The sequence below is a fragment of the Populus euphratica genome, unplaced genomic scaffold (assembly GCF_000495115.2).
Source record: "Populus euphratica unplaced genomic scaffold, PopEup_1.0 scaffold383.1, whole genome shotgun sequence".
In the NCBI taxonomy this organism is placed as follows: Eukaryota; Viridiplantae; Streptophyta; class Magnoliopsida; order Malpighiales; family Salicaceae; genus Populus; species Populus euphratica.
The window spans coordinates 1-16,256 of record NW_011500175.1 but is presented as its reverse complement, the minus strand read 5'-3'; the positions used below and the strand labels follow the sequence as shown (position 1 = coordinate 16,256).

Below are 16,256 nucleotides of genomic sequence, written 5' to 3'. Positions count from 1 at the left end.
AAGACCCCCTTATCCTGTCAATCCAACGGTACAAATATCTCAAGAAAAAAAATAGAAAGAAAAACCCCACCGATAAAAAATAATAATCAGAAATTAGGGTTTTGGAGTTTGTGGACTCCTTCTTGCCAGGCAGCTAAGCATATATAAATAAACCCTCTACCTCAACCTTCATCTCATCCATTTCTCTCTGCTACAGCTATAAATCTCTCTCTGTTTCTGTAATCCAATCATGGTTAAGGGTCCAGGTCTTTACAGTGAGATAGGCAAGAAGGCCAGAGGTGCAAACCCCATTCCTTTCTGTTCTTCTTGTTTTCGTTATATACAGTATTGCATGTATATTTATTGGAGGCTTTTTCCATTTTTGTTGATGAGTTTTAATAGATCTCTTGTACAAGGACTACCAGACTGACCACAAGTTCACTCTAAACACCTCCTCTCCTACTGGTGTTGTAAGTGGTTTTCTTTTTTCTTTTTCTTTTTTTAGTTCTATGCCTTCCTCTCGTTCATTTTACCCCTTTTTTGTCTCATTCTTCTGCTTCTCATTTTTTTTTAATTTTTTCATAACCCCTTTGTTTATAATGCCCGCGTAGTGTTAATGTTTCAATTGTTAGGGTAGAAGATATAATTATGGTGGAGAAGTGGGTTTTCTTTAATTTTCCTCAATGTTGGGTTTTTGTTTTGTATTATTTACGCATTAGGAAACTAAATGCTAGACAATGTAAATCTCGGTCATTAGTTTTTGAATGCTCTGCTAAGCCAAGCCAGTTATCTTTAGTCAGATTGGATTGGAGGTCTTGTTCTTGTAAATCTTGATTGTGTCACTGGGATGTCTCAGTTTATAGCAGAAAATCCTTAGTAATTCATTTCTATGGTTGGATTTCGGAAGTGGGTTGTCATGGATTAGTGTTCTATATTTAAATTTTGGTATCTTCACACCGTTTTAATTTACTGATTTTTTTCTATCGTTATTTTCCAGACCATCACATCCTCTGGAACGAAGAAAGGTGACTTGCTTGCTGCTGATGTCAATACTCAGCTGAAGAGCAAGAATATCACAACTGATATCAAAGTGGACACAAGCTCCAATGTAAGATATTTATTTGCTCATCGAGTTAGATGTTATTCCTCTTAATAGTCTTTTTCATGCTTGACCGTGAACTGGATTTTATATGTATGGCACTATAGACTTATTACTGGTAACTGTATGCACTTATTGTTTCAAAACATGTCATCAAGAGCATATATTTGTAGGATGTTGAAGATTAAGATAGGAAAGGAGCTCATGCTTGATCCATAGTCCTTTCAGGAATTTCTTGTGCCGTGTAACTATAGTTAAGGTTTCTAGCATAAGATTTTCACAATGGTTCCCACTCTCCTATAATGTGCATTATTATTTTGGTAAACTTTTTTTTTTTCAATTTTTATTTATATCTTTTGGTTGCCTGGATCTGTGTTAAACATCAATTATCTTACCTTCAATTTGCTTTGCTACCAGCTTTTTACAACCATTACGGTTGATGAACCTGCTCCTGGTCTGAAGACAATCTTCAGCTTCAAAGTACCTGATCAAAGGTCTGGCAAGGTAAGCTATTTAATTGAGAATCTACTCTCTCTCTCTCTCTCTCTCTCTCTCTTGTTTTCTTGAGAATGCAAAGAACTTATGAATTCATGCTCTCAGAAATTCCTCTGCTCCCTAAAGATTCACAGATATGCAAATGCTGACCATTGTGATTTCTGCTCATTTTGATAATTATATTTTAACAGGTGGAAATACAGTATTTGCATGACTATGCAGCTGTAAGCTCAAGCATTGGGTTGACAGTAAACCCGATTGTTAACTTCTCAGGTGTGATTGGCACCAATGTTGCCTCACTTGGAACAGATCTTTCATTTGACACCAAAACTGGGGACTTCATCAAATGCAATGCTGGAGTTAGCTTGTCAAAAGTTGACCTGATCGCCTCATTGACTTTGTGAGTAGTTCCTCTTTGTGCAAATTAGTTGAAATACATGATTTATGTTTATTGTGAAGTGTTCTGTTAGTTTAGTTCCTTGCTCTTTCTGGATCTTAATATTGATCCCAGTTGCTGCAAGGTTTTTTTTTCCCTAAAAAAAAAAAAAGCTTAAGTGGACATGTACAAAATAGAGGCAAAAAGGGGACAAAATCGATCGAAATCATATTGAAATCTACACTTGTAAGTGTCAAATTGGTCGATATCTTCTGTAGCTTGTCAAATTGGTCAATATCTTTGGACAAAATCATATTGAAACCTACATTTATAAATTTATCTTGTTTATCTTAGTTTTTTTTTAAAATTTTTTTTTCTCTTTTGTATTCTGTTAGCTTGTTTTGTGTATCTTGATTTTGCAATCAAATTATTTTTAACAATCAAATCATTTTTTGTAGTTTCTTATGATTACATTATATATATATATATATATGTATTATTTTTTCCATTTGAGATCCTGGCTTCTCTCCTTGCAACATGTATATGATAGAAGTGAGCAGGCTTATTCATTAAATTACTATAGTATTTGGCATGCTTATAATGAGTTTATGACATGGCGCAGGAACAACAAGGGTGATTCTCTCAACGCATCCTACTACCATATTGTGAACCCCTTGACTGCTGTTGGTGCAGAAGTGAGTCATAGCTTCTCATCCAATGATAACACCATCACTATTGGTGCACAGCATGCATTGGATCCATTGACGACATTGAAGGCACGGGTGAACAATGCTGGCAAAGCAAGCGCTCTTGTTCAGCATGAGTGGCGGCCAAAGTCTTTCTTCACTGTTTCTGGAGAGGTAGACACCAAGGCAATTGAGAAGACTGCAAAAGTTGGATTGGCTCTAGCTCTTAAGCCATGACTGTGCTACCCCATTATAAAGAGGAGGCTGCGTAGATGCCTCTCTACACCCACTTTCTTCTGTTCTTAAGGTTGGTTGTGACCCTTTGGACAGCGTTCTCATGGTGATGCCTCTCTTTCTGTTTTACTGGTTTTCAATGTAAAAATAAAATTTAGAGGGGTCATACCATGCCGGCACCTTATGAATTCTTGCAATCTTTTGCTCAGTCCAAGCTAAACTGAGATGGAATATCAGTTATTTTAGAGGGTTTGGTTCATAATTTTGTTCCCTCAATTTGCATTTCTGCAGTTCTAAACCAGGTTTTACCACCTTTGTGGCATTGCTGAAAATGGTTTACCAAAGTAATTGTTAATTTCTTATTTGGTGTCCCCAGATGCGAATTGGTGAGTGCTATTTTACAACTATATGTTGGACTCTTGAACACTTAAGGCGTCATAGCCCCAATCCCGCCAGTGGTAATGGACTCTTGAACACTTACGGCGTCATAGCCCCAATCCTGCCAATAGTAATCTTTTCCTTCTTTTTCTCTTTTTTTTTTATATTCCTGGGATCGGTTTGATTTTCTCAAAAGCTATAAATATCAAGCGGAAAGAATGGAAAATTATTAAATGAAAGGCCTGTTGTGAGTGTGGTTGTATTAAAAATTATTTTTAATATTAGTATATTAAAATAATTAAAAATATATAAAAAAATATTAATTTGCAACTAAAAAATAAAAAAATTTAATTTTTTTTCCAAAATATTTTTTAAATATAAAAATAAATAGAGTCAAGCTATTGATATTTCATCGATCTACTAGTGTGACAGGTTGTTAGCCACCATTCGCTAGGTGAATCTCATGCCCTTGATCTTTTGCTGAGCAACGCCTTTCATGGAGCACTTCAGAGTTCAGAGCACCTTGAAGCCATGAACATGTACGGATTTGCAAGGTGCAAATCATCACAAGCAAAGTGAACCATATGGATGACAATTGCACGCAATTCACAAATATATTAAGAAACACAGAATTTACAAAAGAGCAGCTCTTGCATGTGGCTACTTAAGTTGCACAATCGTATACCATTTTATTAAAGTTTTAATGAAGAAACACACAAAACAGCATAGGGAATTTGCTCCACAACGCATTCGTTGTTACTGATGAGCAGATGCCTGAAGCAGCCCATCTCTGATCTGGGTAGCAATGTCCCTAACAGCACCAGGGCCGTGAGGGATGAAAACTGCTGAGGATTTACTGGTCGCACCAATCTCCTTCATGGTGTCAAAGTACTGTGTGATAAGCACCATGTCCAAAACATCCTTAGCTGAAGTTCCTGGCACATTATCAGAGAAGCCAAGCACGCTGTCTCTCAGACCATCCACAATTGCCTGGCGCTGCCGGGCAATACCTAATCCAGCTAGGTACTTGGACTCAGCTTCACCCTCTGCTCGCTTAATCTGGATGATTTTCTCAGCTTCTGCTTTCTCATTAGCAGCTAACCTCAACCTTGCAGCTGCAGAAGTTTCAACAACTTGTCAGAAAGAGAAACATAACCGGGAAGAACTGCTCAGCCCATCAAAATCCAGTTAGTCATAAGCTAGACTTGATTTACAATAAATAAAGTGGAAACAATCATGGATATCTCACCAGCATTAATCTCATTCATGGCCCGTTTCACATGTTCATCAGGTTCTATATCAACAATGAGTGTCTGGACGATTTCATAACCATATGCAGACATGGCCTAATAATCATTGCAAAATTAAGATGTTAGATGTCAATAAAGAATTGTGCGTAGTCTAGGAACATCGGAGAATTTTGCTTTCACCCTGTGATCGGATGCATACCTTTTCAAGCTCCTCTTCAACAGCTCTTGCTATTTCGTTCTTTTGCTCGAAAACATCATCCAAGAGTAGTTTTGGAACACTTGCCCTGATCACTGAGAAATTGCATAAAGTTCAGTTCCTAATGTAATACATTCCCCTGTGAAAACCACTGATAACAGTTTTCTTATAGTTCATACCATCAAAAACATAGGCTTGGATTTGAGATCGAGTGTTGCTAAGTTTGTAGAAAGCATCACTTGCTTTATCAGCAAGGGCACGGTATTGCACCGATGCAACAACATTGACAAACACGTTATCCTGCAGAAGAGAACAGAAATAGACACAACAGAGTCAGATCATGCCTGGTACATCAAAGCGAGTTAGAGATAAGCCACGCAATGACTTGCAGCCTACCTTTGTCTTTGTCTCGCAACGAACATCCAACTGCTGCAATCGAAGTGTGAGATGGCCAGCAGCCTGACTTCCAAGGTACCATGGCATGCAGTGGCATCCAGGTTCAAGAACTTCATTAAACCTTCCAAATCTCTCCTTGATAACAACCGTGGATTGGTCCACTTTCACACAGCCTAACAGGTTGCCCATTTCTGTATGCGATTTCTGATATCTTTAATTCCCTGAAGAAATACAAAAGAGGAAATTGAGATTCCATTCATCTACTAAGACGGCAAGAAAAAGTAAAGCGAGTAATATCTATGTTTTTGCCCAATCATCCCAGTTCATGCTAACTTTCTAGAAAGATTGAAACCGGAAAGCACATGCATAAACATTTCATAGAGGAATCATCCAGACTTGGAAACAAAGACTATCCTCTATGCAAACATCTTAGTTGTTTGAAGTTGCTTGGTATCAAAGTTGTTGCAAGCTGAATTTTGACAATTAGTAAGCAATAACTAGTAAACTTTCAGAAATTACAAAGCTCAAACAACATTCAACAACCACAACCACTAAGTTTCATAAGAAAGGCACCGGGGAGGATTGCGTGTGTGTGTGAGAGAGAGAGAGAGCGAGAGAGACGAACCAGAAAGTGCAGATGGCGGAGAAGGCAAATGGAGAACGGAGGACAAATATAGCTGTTTCAAAGCGTTACAAAGCAAGAGAAACCTACCACCGGTATTGCCTTCACCACGCTACTATTCTAATGGGAAACAGTGCCCTTTCCTCCCATTTCGAAACAGCTAAAAACGTGAAGTGTTTTTCTGGCTCATAATGTTATTCTTGACCTGTATTATTTGGAGCGTATCTCATAGACACGTTAATTGACTAATTATATCAAGTAATCATCTAAGAAAATTCCTTCTTTATTCTCCACAACATAATAAACATCACCTCTCCAATGCACATAAGTCAATGGAAGAGGATAAATACCACTGCCCTTGTAGTTATCAATCCATGTCATATTAACTGTGGGAAAAAAAAAAGACTAAACAAGTGGCCTTCCGGAGCATTTTCTACGATACGACTCCATTGATGTATAATAGTAGCTTTTGCCTTGACAAGAGATGCTAATTTGATTCCTTTTGTTTCTACTAAAGAAAGGCAACTAGGCAGAAAAACGAAACCAGATCACGACTGTCCCTGCTTTCAGGGACCTCCATCAAATAATAACCAGCAAGGAACTCAATGCTTAAAAGAATGTGCCCTTCGTGATGGGAACAACTGGTCTTTGACCTGGTTCTTCTTATAAAGCCTCTCCCTCCTCCATCCACTTGTCATGGTTGTGGCTTGCAATAACATCATTCAGGTCAATGGTATTGCTGCGCCGCCGGTTTGATGACTTTTTCTTTTAAAAAGTCTTGCTAAAATAATAATAATAAAAATAATATTGAAAAATAAAAAGAAAAAAGAAAAAAGAAAAACCCCACAGAACATTGTGAAAGCTACCACAACGCACCCTTTAATTTTTGTTGATTCAGTCATCTAAGAACAGGGCCACCTTGGAAGACATCATTACAGAATAGGTGTCCTTCCAAGCTGATAAATCAAGTGCTATAAAGGAATCATATCATTGTCATTTTGCACGTGCAAGTTTAATATTAGAAAGGTTCCATGACACAACCCAGGTCATCTGCAGCTTCACCGTTTGAGAACTCCGTGGAACCCGAAGCCTAAAGCTATATATTGGATATCTAGCTGGCTTGAAAATCAGCCAAATGTCTCTCACATGTCCCACCTTCAGTTGGTAAACAAATTATAGTCCTAGGGCTAGAATTCATTCTTTCCCAAAACTCTGCCTCTGGAAGCAAGGGCCATGAAAGAGCAACTCCACATTAGATTAGATGCAAAGAGAAAATGCATGTGAGAAAATGCATATGTATCAGCCCTCTTTTCAAGATAAATCAGTAATTTATAACAGAGAGACTAGCATATCGAGTAGAGGAACTACATCTGTTCCAGCTGATTTAAACGTCTTCCAAATCCAATATACTACTTACAAGCCATTGCCTGATTATACGCACCGCTTCATAGACATGAAAAGGACACAACGATAATCAGAGTCTTCCTTATTTGCATCTCACAAATTCTGAGAAAGCTAGAGATAAAATTTAAGGTGCCAAACATCAACCAAGTAAATCCATTCAAAGCTTGAATTCCATCACTACTGAGCAGAATTTCCCTGAAGAAGTCCATCGCGAATCTGTGAAGTGATGTCTCTCACTGCGCCAGGTCCATGAGGGATGAAAACAGAAGATGACTTTGAGGATGCCCCAATCTCCTTCATGGTATCAAAGTACTGAGTCACCAGAACCATATCCATCACATCCTTGGCACTCGTACCAGGCACATTCTCAGAGAAGGCAAGCACGCTATCCCTCAGTCCATCAACAATGGCCTGACGTTGACGAGCTATGCCAAGCCCTGATAGGTATTTGGACTCTGCCTCTCCTTCAGCCCGCTTGATCTGCAATATTTTCTCAGCTTCTGCCTTCTCATTTGCAGCCACCCTCAGTCTAGCAGCTGCTCATGACAATGGCAGAAGGATCAAAATTGAATTCTTGAAACTGTACTCAAAGCATAAGTTTCTAACACTAATACATACTAATGAAATTTCTCTGAGCTGAGGAAGCAAAAATGGTCAATTAGTTTTCCATAGTAACTACACAGTACAATATTCATGTTAATTTCCCATTTTGGATCAAATACCCACTCATACATGAAGGAACACTACATGTTCTAGTAAGCAACAAAAGCTTACACACACACTAGGAATCATTTATTCAAATAATTTGCTGATTTTGAATATCTGGTATCCATGTAATATTTCCTAAATAAATTCATCGCAAAAGGCTTGCAGGAATATTAGTATCAGAGAGAAATTCAACAATCAATACTTCAAATTAATGTTGGAAGTCTCGAGCTTTACCAGCATTTATCTCATTCATTGCTCTCTTAACGTTAATATCTGGCTCAATATCCACAATAAGTGTCTGAACAATTTCATACCCATAGGCAGACATGGCCTATGAAGGGAAAGCACCATGATTAGAAAATCCTCAAAATATTGTGCAGCTGAAAGTAATCTACCCAAAACTATAAGCTCCACAGAACACAGTAAGTTGATACCTTTTCAAGCTCGTCTTCAACAGCCTTCGCAATATCGTTTTTCTGCTCAAAAGTATCATCCAAAAGCAATTTTGGCACACTTGCCCTGATTACTGCAGACACGGAAATTACATCCAAGTATTATTAACAATTTCCCCTATGCCTCTTACAACAACTTCAATGCCATAGCTTTGTTTAATCAGTTTAAAAATCTTAACCTCCGATATCATTTCTTTTATTCAGCATTCCAAAAAAAAAAAATACATAAAGCAGATCTTCATACCATCAAAAACATAGGCCTGGATTTGTGCCTTGGTGTTGGAGAGCTTATAGAAGGCATCAGATGCTTTCTCTGCCATGGCCCGATACTGAATAGATGCAACAACAGTGACAAATACATTATCCTGAAAAGAAAACATTGTCCAAATTTATGAGCAAAAACACAGCAGCAATAAGACATAAAACAGTAAAAGAGCAATTATTATTAATTAGAAGGGAAGAAAGTAGTGAGTTAACCTTAGTTTTTGTTTCACATCTAACATCGAGTTGCTGCACACGAAGAGAAAGTCCACCAGCCACTTGGTATCCAAAACACCAAGGCAAGCAGTGACATCCAGGCTCCAGCACATCAACAAACTTTCCAAACTGTTCCTTAATAGCAACATTAGACTGATCCACTTGAAGGCAACCAAATGCTTGACCCATCTTCTCTTCTTCTTCTTCTGTCCTGCAAACAGCAGCAGCGGATTAAAACCCTAATTCTTGTAAGCCAGAAAACCGATTTTCCACAACTTGTTATATTTCATTTATTGTTGAGCAAAAACAACAGAAGCAGAGATTTTTTTTTTTAAAAAAAATCCATCTAATATGGAAAATTGGAGCTTCTATAATATTTTTCTCTCTTTATTTCAGTGGCTGGATTGAAAAAAATGTCTGAAAATCAAAAGGGCTTTGTCCTTCAGACTGCTTCTAAAAACAAAGAAAGAAAGCCCATAATTTTCATTCAACTTAACAAACATCCTTCATCTTCAATTTACTATTGTCTTGTTTCTCAACAACCAAACAGATGTTAATTCTCAAATTGGATCCACCAAATTAACAGTATTTTTCACATTGATTGTTTTAAAAAAACTAACTTTAACACACACATATAATTACTTTGATATTTTCTCCAGCTTTTTCTTTTTGGTTTTTTAAGAAACGAAACGCAGGAAAGGAAAAAAAAGAAAAGAAAAGGCAGAGCATATTCAAGCGAACACAACGAGAATCACAGGAAATCTCCAAGAACAAAATTTCTTTCAAAACCCAGCAAGAAAATGATGGTGACTTTGTTTAGAAACACAAAAAATTCCATGAAAGAAAGACAGCGTTCACGCATGTTGTCAGCTGTTTCTTTTCTTCAGTTTTCTCAAGAACCAAACAAAATAGAGTAACAGAAAATCATAAAGAAGAGATATAATACCTGTTCTTGTTCTTCTTGCTGATGACAACAGAGAGAGATAAAGAGTTTGTGATACTTTCTTTCGATGAATGAGCAACGCCAAAATTGGCAATTTGCCAGCGTCTATTATAATCCTATTTCTGCAACAAATTGATGAAAATTTTCATTTAAGATCATGCAATCTAGAAGGTCAGCGGTTATATATATATATAGATGACGTGAATGATAATGCAAATTTAGTAAAATAGGTATCAAACACATAGCATATTTAAATTTACATTAATAAAAATTTTAAAAAGATATATATTAAAAGTAAAATTTAAAGAAACATTACTGAAAATTTAAATTAAATTTAATATAGAAATAATGGTTGTAAAAGTTTGGTCCAAAAAGTTTAAATTTCTTTACATTATAAATAATAATACATAACATTAAAGGGAAATTTGAGTATGGTACAAGAGGATAAAAGGTTGGGATGAGTGTCATCTTTGAAATATTTTATATGATAAATGATTTACTTTTTAAAAAGTTCAAAAATTATTTATTTATTATCATTAAAAAATATTATTTATTTATTAGGATTAAATTTTTGAATAATTAAAGTGACAACTAGTTGTTTTAAATAATTATACCGATAGAAGAAAGCAAACTTAATGTTTTAAGCTTTATATATATATATATATATATATATATATATATATATATATATATATATATATAGTGATTGCTTAAGTTTTTTGTATATGAGTTGTTATAAGAGAAAGAATACTATAATAATCGTCTACATCGTCATCTATTAGGCTAATTATAGAAGTTAAGGATGATGAGAATGGAGAGGAATTATTATCTTTAATGCTTTATAAGAGTTGCTTTATAATTTAAAAATACTTTATTTTATATTATGCTAAGATAAGAAAAGTAAAAACATGAGATCAACGTGTTAGGATTTGGATCAAGGGTTTGAGTTTATAAGTTTTGTATTTTCATGTTGTTGTAATCATTCTATGACAACTAGTTTGAAATTTTTTGTTTTGCTGCAAAAAAGTCCTATCATTTTACTCTATATCTCTTAATAAGAGTGGGATATTCATGTTGGGTATTGTAGTCAAAATACCAGCAGCAAAACCGAAAAATAAAGAATTTAAAACAAAAAAGAAGAATTAGTGGTAATTTATTCTTAGTTTTTGAGGGTTTATAATTTTGTTTGAAATAGATGTAATTGTTTTCAATTAAAAGGTGAGATTTTATTTTTATCCTACCATTGAAGAAACTAGTTAGTAAGTTTGAAGTCTTGATTAAATTAATAAAGTAGAGTAGCTATAAGTGGCTACTCTTGAAATTTTGGAGGATAAAGGTGTTTATAATCCCAATAAGAATAAGAACAATCAATGAAATTATCAAATTTAACATTTTAACTAATTAGATATTAGATTGATTGGTGAAATGGTTGTTTCAATTAGAAGGATGATGGATGTTTTAAATGAAACATGTAGAATAAGCATATTAAAAATGATTTTGTTGTAATTTGAAATGTTTAAATTTAGCAAGACCTTTTATTTCAAATATTGTTATATGATAAAACTGGGGTTTGGAAAAATCCTAATGTTCGAAGTACCAATTTGAAGAGAATTTTTGTAGCTGTAATGGAAAGGTCAGAATGGAAAAAAACTATTTGAATTAAAAAGAAGTAGGGGTTTTTGTGAGGAAGAACCTACTCTCTTTTTATCTTTTTGGAATTGGTTTAAGAGATTTACTTGCTTGAGAAGATTTTTAATCCGAGTTCAATTGAGTATTTTTTTTGTCAACATTTTTTTTTATGAAATTGATATTTTTTCACTTTCAGCGTTTGACATTAAGTTTATTGTGCCTTGAGTTTTCGTGAATTTTTTTTTCTTTCCTTTATGTGAGGTTATTTAAGTGCAGGTTAGTCAAGTTAACATAATTTGACTCGATTTTATTTTTATTTTTTATGTTATTTTAATCTTGATTTTTTTTCTAGTTTACTTTTTAAAAGAAATATTTTTTTTTATCATGATCTCATATCACAAGTGGTAGGTTAGAGTCTATTTGATATTATTGTAACAGTTTTTTTAAAATGTTTTTTGTTTATAAATTTATTAAAATAATATATTTTTTTATTTTAAAAAATTTATTGTTGATATCAGCACATCAAAACTATCTAAAAATATAAAAAAAAAATTATAGTAAAAAAATTCAATTTTTTTTTCAAAAATGCTTTTGCACTATTAAAAAAAATAGTATCTTGGTCAAGTTGACTTAGGTTAATTCAATTTTTTTTATTTAGTGTTTTTTTTTTGAATTTTATCATTTTAAATTAGATTATTGGGCCTCAACTTTGTGATATTTTTTTTTTACTTTTCTTTATGCACAAGATTATCTTGATCTTATATTAGTCAAGTTAATTCGAATTAACTCAAGTTATCATTGCTTAAATATTTTTTTATGATAGGAAAAATTTAAAATGCAAGCCATCATTTTAGTTAATTATTATTCCAAAAAATAGTTTAAATAATAAAAGATAATGTATTAATTAAAATATAAATAAATAATAAAAATAAAATAAAAAGAAGATCAAGCGTTGTTAGGCATGGTAGGCCAACATACCTAGCTAAGAATGAAAAATTTTAGGCCACATGCCTAGTTTGTTGTTTTTTAAAAAGCAAACAACGTGTTATTTGTTCCATATATTTTGAAATGGATGACATGTTGCTTGCTAGATAATTTTATTGGTCACCTCAAATAGTTAAAAAAAATCAGGGTCTAAATTTTATTAATATTGATGCGGATCAGGCTAACACCAAGCGTAATCATGCCAACAACCCATTGGAGGTGCCAATTGGGCCAATCACAAGAGCTAGGGCTAAGAAGCTTAAAAAAGTATTGAATGGGCTTGTTCAGAACATATGGAACAAAATGGACCTAGAGGGGCTTGAGACATTTAAGGAGCATGAAGGACAACCTTTAATTCATTTAGTTCAGGTCCAAGAAGAGCCCAATTCATGTGGAACAAGGGGTTGATGTGTCCAGCCCAATACCAGCCTTGTTAGGCTTGTCTTTTTCTAATACTACAAGGATAAAGAGTTAGCAATTTATTCTCCTAACTAAGTAAGGAAGTTGGCCAAATCTTATTCCTAAAGAGGGGAGGACTATTTAATGCTTTTCCTCACTTAGGAAGGAAAGTAATTAAATCAGCAACAAAGGAGAAAATTGTTTTTCTTATTTGTCCAAGTTAAACAAGAAATTCCAAGCTAATCAAGGACATCAAAGGGGGCAGCAACACAAATTTTTCAAATCAGATTTTTCCAATTTTGTTTAGGACTTCATAAGGGTGACAAATCTGATTCTAGCTTATTTAGGATGGTATTTTTGGATTTTTAGTATTTTTAGAATTTTCTTCTTAGTTTTTGGGTTATTATTACTTATTTGGGTCAATTGTAAGTGGGCTTCATATAAGTCTACCTAAGGGAGGTCCATTAGGGTTTCTTTAAGTTCAACTTCAGTATAAATAAAGGCATAACCCAAACATGTAAAGGTTACGCAATTTTCAGATTAATAAAACTTCTTTGCTGCACTTATTGTGTGTTGGTGGGATAATCTCCCTTCCTTGGTTCTCTAAAGAACTGAAAACGACTTATCGAAGAACAACTGTCTTCGTGGCATCATCCTTATACTTCTCGTTCGTGAATCAATATTCGTTGGGTGGGGGTTTCTGTTTTCAATAGTGCTGGTGCCTAGGTACAAGTTATCTTTGTGTCACACTCCTATCAAACCTGATTTACTTGGCTTTCCGGGAATTGACATCTTTGCATGTGGGTTGCGTGACCATGTGATCACGAGGTTCGCATCATTTGGTATTAGAGCTTGGCTCCATTAATCAGGTTATATCCTCCTGAAATTTTCGTTTCTTGTTATTTCTGCAAAAATTCCTTAGTATCCAATTTCTTCTTCTCCTTGAATTTGCGGCATATAAAAAGAAAAAAAAATGTTATTTCATTCTGTTATTGTTAAAAATATATCAGTAACATAAAAAAAAAAGAGAAAAGAAAAGAAAAATTGTTCAAAAAGACGTTTATTAAATTCTGCCGCAGAAAACTAAATAAGGGAAAATTGGATCAAATCAACTCGGAATTAACTCAATTGGACATTATTTACTTTAGGTTCCAGATTCAGACTTAACTTGTCGTAAACGAGTCTGTCTTGCGTCACCGTTTCAAAATTCGCTTGCTTTTTGTTGATTTCATTTCTTGCAGTTTATTTTCATCATATCCAACATATTTGGGTGTTTTTTAATGATTTTGCATATTTTTTGTTTCTGTTTTTATTCGCGTCTTCAGTTTCGTTCATATTTCAGATAGACTCGCTTGCTACTCACGAGACTATCATTGCAGTTTTGTTTTGCTAGTTTTCTAGTTTTTTCATTGCTTCTTGAGTCATATATATATATATTTGGATAGCGCTGCCAAGTTGGTTCTATTTGGTGTTGGTTTCAGTTTCGCAAGAAGGTGAGGCGAGAGGTGTGAGCGTGTGAGGATATTAAGACTGTTTGAGCGAAACACGAGTGACGTGAGGATAAATTTTCTTTTACCACTAACCACTTTTTGCAGGTACTATCATGTCAAATCAAAACAATACACCGCCTCATCCCGAGGGAGAACTTACATTTCAAATGCAAGCCATGACACAAATGATGGAGAGGATGAATTTTGTGATGGGAAATGTGTGTGACAGACTTGATAGGGTGGAGAAACGTGGTAACGAGGCTGGTACGAGCACCCAAAATGTGAAGCTTGGGGTGGAACTAAAAGCAAACAATAGCAGTAGGGCCAACAGGCCAAGGTGGGCTGATTGTGAGGATTTTGAGGAGGCCGTTGGTGATATTGGTGATGATGGTTTTGATGATGAGGCCAGAGACTACCGGGAAGGTTTTCGGCAGCCTAGAAACCGAAGGGATTATAGGAATAGAACTAGAGGCCAATTCGGCCAAAGGGAAAATTTCCGTAGTGTTGGGGGACATGCTGATTTAGATGGTGATTTAGATGCTATCAAACTGAAAATACCTTCTTTTCAAGGTAAAAACGATCCCGAGGCATATTTGGAGTGGGAAAAAAAGGTGGATTGGATTTTTGATTGCCATAACTATTCGGAGGCGAAGAAAGTGAAATTGGTAGTCATCGAATTCATGGATTATGCACTGATTTGGTGGGATCAGAATGTTACTAGTAGAAGACGGAGTGGAGAGAGGCCGATAGCGTCCTGAGAGGAGATGAAAGTGTTGATGAGAAGGCGATTTGTGCCTAACCACTATTATAGAGATTTGTATATGAAATTGTAGGGTTTGAATCAGGGTTTTAGGTCCGTGGATGAGTATTTCAAGGAAATGGAGATTGCCATGATTCGGGCCAACATGATTGAGGATCGGGAAGCTACTATGGCTAGGTTTCTAAATGGACTGAATAGGGACATTGCAAATGTTGTAGAATTACAACATTGTGTGGAATTGGAAGACATGGTCCATATGGCAACGGAGGTAGAGAGGCAAATAAAGAGAAGGGGCATTACACGTTTTCAAACCAATTCGGCTTCATCTTCCTCAACATGGAGGCTGAATTTGAAAAGAGAGGAGGCTGTCCAACCAAAGCCTTATGCAAAGGCTGAACCACCTAAGGCCAAAAAGGATACTTATACGGATGGGAAAGGTAAATCTGAATCTCAACCTACTCGTGATAGAGATATTAAATGCTTTAAATGTTTAGGGAAGGGGCACATTGCATCTCAGTGTCCAAACCGAAGAGTTATGCTTATAAGAGACAATGGGGATGTTGAATCTGAAAGTGACAAGTCTGAAAGTGAAGAGATGCCACCTTTGGTGGATTGTAGCGATGAGGAGATTGTATATCCTGTTGAGGGGGAGGCTTTGGTTATAAGACATGCGCTGAACATGCAAATCAAAGAAGATGATGTAGATCAGCAACGGGAAAATATATTTCACACTCGATGTCACATCCAAAAGAAGGTATGTAGCATGATAATTGATGGAGGTAGTTGTGCTAATGTTGCTAGTGATACACTTGTGAAGAAATTGAATCTGAGTTGTATTAAGCATCCTAGGCCTTATAGATTGCAATGGTTGAATGAATGTGGTGAAGTGAGGGTTACTAAGCAGGTTTTGATTGCGTTTGCTATTGGGAAATATTCTGATGAGATTTTATGTGATGTCGTCCCGATGCATGCTAGTCACTTACTGCTGGGGCGTTGATTAGTACTTAAAAGTGCATTTTTATCAAGGTTTTATATCATCATTTTGCACTTGAAGTATCAATAACTCCTTAACTAAAATATGTTTTATAATAATGTATCTAATAATATAAGATACCTATAATTTGTGGTAAATGTCTATTTTTAATGCAGGTCTATCACATAAATGAAAGTATTGATTGATGACTTGAAGAACTTAAATTGCATGGATAAAGAGATGGTCAAACTTAGAGAAGAGATGTCGGTGCAATCCAAACCGAAACACTGTTCGGTAATTGGGTTATATCTGGAGCTACAGATCTC

The 16,256-nt window shown here is 35.3% G+C and overlaps 3 protein-coding genes across 4 annotated transcripts; 1 reads left to right on the top strand and 2 right to left on the bottom strand.

Annotated features, from left to right (window-relative positions):
• Positions 1–96: 96 nt before the first annotated feature.
• LOC105111419 (mitochondrial outer membrane protein porin of 34 kDa-like) lies at positions 97–3,229 on the top strand. The gene is made up of 6 exons (XM_011006762.1): positions 97–278; positions 382–449; positions 977–1,087; positions 1,496–1,582; positions 1,765–1,973; positions 2,572–3,229. Exons 1-6 carry the CDS (start codon positions 230–232, stop codon positions 2,870–2,872), a joined length of 825 nt encoding a protein of 274 aa, XP_011005064.1. The 5' UTR covers positions 97–229; the 3' UTR covers positions 2,873–3,229.
• A 589-nt stretch (positions 3,230–3,818) lies between these two features.
• Positions 3,819–6,021, bottom strand: LOC105111418 (hypersensitive-induced response protein 1-like). The gene is made up of 6 exons (XM_011006761.1): positions 5,715–6,021; positions 5,090–5,310; positions 4,873–4,993; positions 4,697–4,788; positions 4,497–4,593; positions 3,819–4,362 (listed from the first exon to the last, which is right to left on the bottom strand). The coding sequence occupies exons 2-6, from the start codon at positions 5,276–5,278 to the stop codon at positions 4,004–4,006; spliced, it is 858 nt and encodes a 285-aa protein (XP_011005063.1). The 5' UTR covers positions 5,279–5,310; positions 5,715–6,021; the 3' UTR covers positions 3,819–4,003.
• Positions 6,022–7,019: 998 nt separating this feature from the next.
• On the bottom strand, positions 7,020–9,870 carry LOC105111416 (hypersensitive-induced response protein 2). Of its 2 annotated transcripts, none has more exons than XM_011006760.1 (6): positions 9,699–9,870; positions 8,753–8,997; positions 8,520–8,640; positions 8,258–8,349; positions 8,058–8,154; positions 7,020–7,651 (listed from the first exon to the last, which is right to left on the bottom strand). In XM_011006760.1, the coding sequence occupies exons 2-6, from the start codon at positions 8,939–8,941 to the stop codon at positions 7,293–7,295; spliced, it is 858 nt and encodes a 285-aa protein (XP_011005062.1). In that variant the 5' UTR covers positions 8,942–8,997; positions 9,699–9,870; the 3' UTR covers positions 7,020–7,292. The 2 variants fall into 2 exon arrangements, with proteins under 2 accessions (XP_011005062.1, XP_011005061.1); XM_011006759.1 differs by having other exon boundaries at positions 8,753–8,963.
• Between the last annotated feature and the right edge of the window lie 6,386 nt (positions 9,871–16,256).

Excerpts from the sequence above, each read along its gene's own strand:
- LOC105111419 (XM_011006762.1), top strand. The coding sequence starts at position 230 with ATGGTTAAGGGTCCAGGTCTTTACAGTGAGATAGGCAAGAAGGCCAGA. Across the intron at positions 450-976 it reads CCTCCTCTCCTACTGGTGTT|ACCATCACATCCTCTGGAAC; the intron begins GTAAGTGGTTTT and ends GTTATTTTCCAG. Across the intron at positions 1,974-2,571 it reads CTGATCGCCTCATTGACTTT|GAACAACAAGGGTGATTCTC; the intron begins GTGAGTAGTTCC and ends GACATGGCGCAG.
- LOC105111418 (XM_011006761.1), bottom strand. The coding sequence starts at position 5,278 with ATGGGCAACCTGTTAGGCTGTGTGAAAGTGGACCAATCCACGGTTGTT. Across the intron at positions 4,594-4,696 it reads TTGAAGAGGAGCTTGAAAAG|GCCATGTCTGCATATGGTTA; the intron begins GTATGCATCCGA and ends AATGATTATTAG. Across the intron at positions 4,363-4,496 it reads CATGAATGAGATTAATGCTG|CTGCAAGGTTGAGGTTAGCT; the intron begins GTGAGATATCCA and ends AAACTTCTGCAG.
- LOC105111416 (XM_011006760.1), bottom strand. The coding sequence starts at position 8,941 with ATGGGTCAAGCATTTGGTTGCCTTCAAGTGGATCAGTCTAATGTTGCT. Across the intron at positions 8,350-8,519 it reads CCAGGCCTATGTTTTTGATG|TAATCAGGGCAAGTGTGCCA; the intron begins GTATGAAGATCT and ends CCGTGTCTGCAG. Across the intron at positions 7,652-8,057 it reads AATGAATGAGATAAATGCTG|CTGCTAGACTGAGGGTGGCT; the intron begins GTAAAGCTCGAG and ends TGTCATGAGCAG.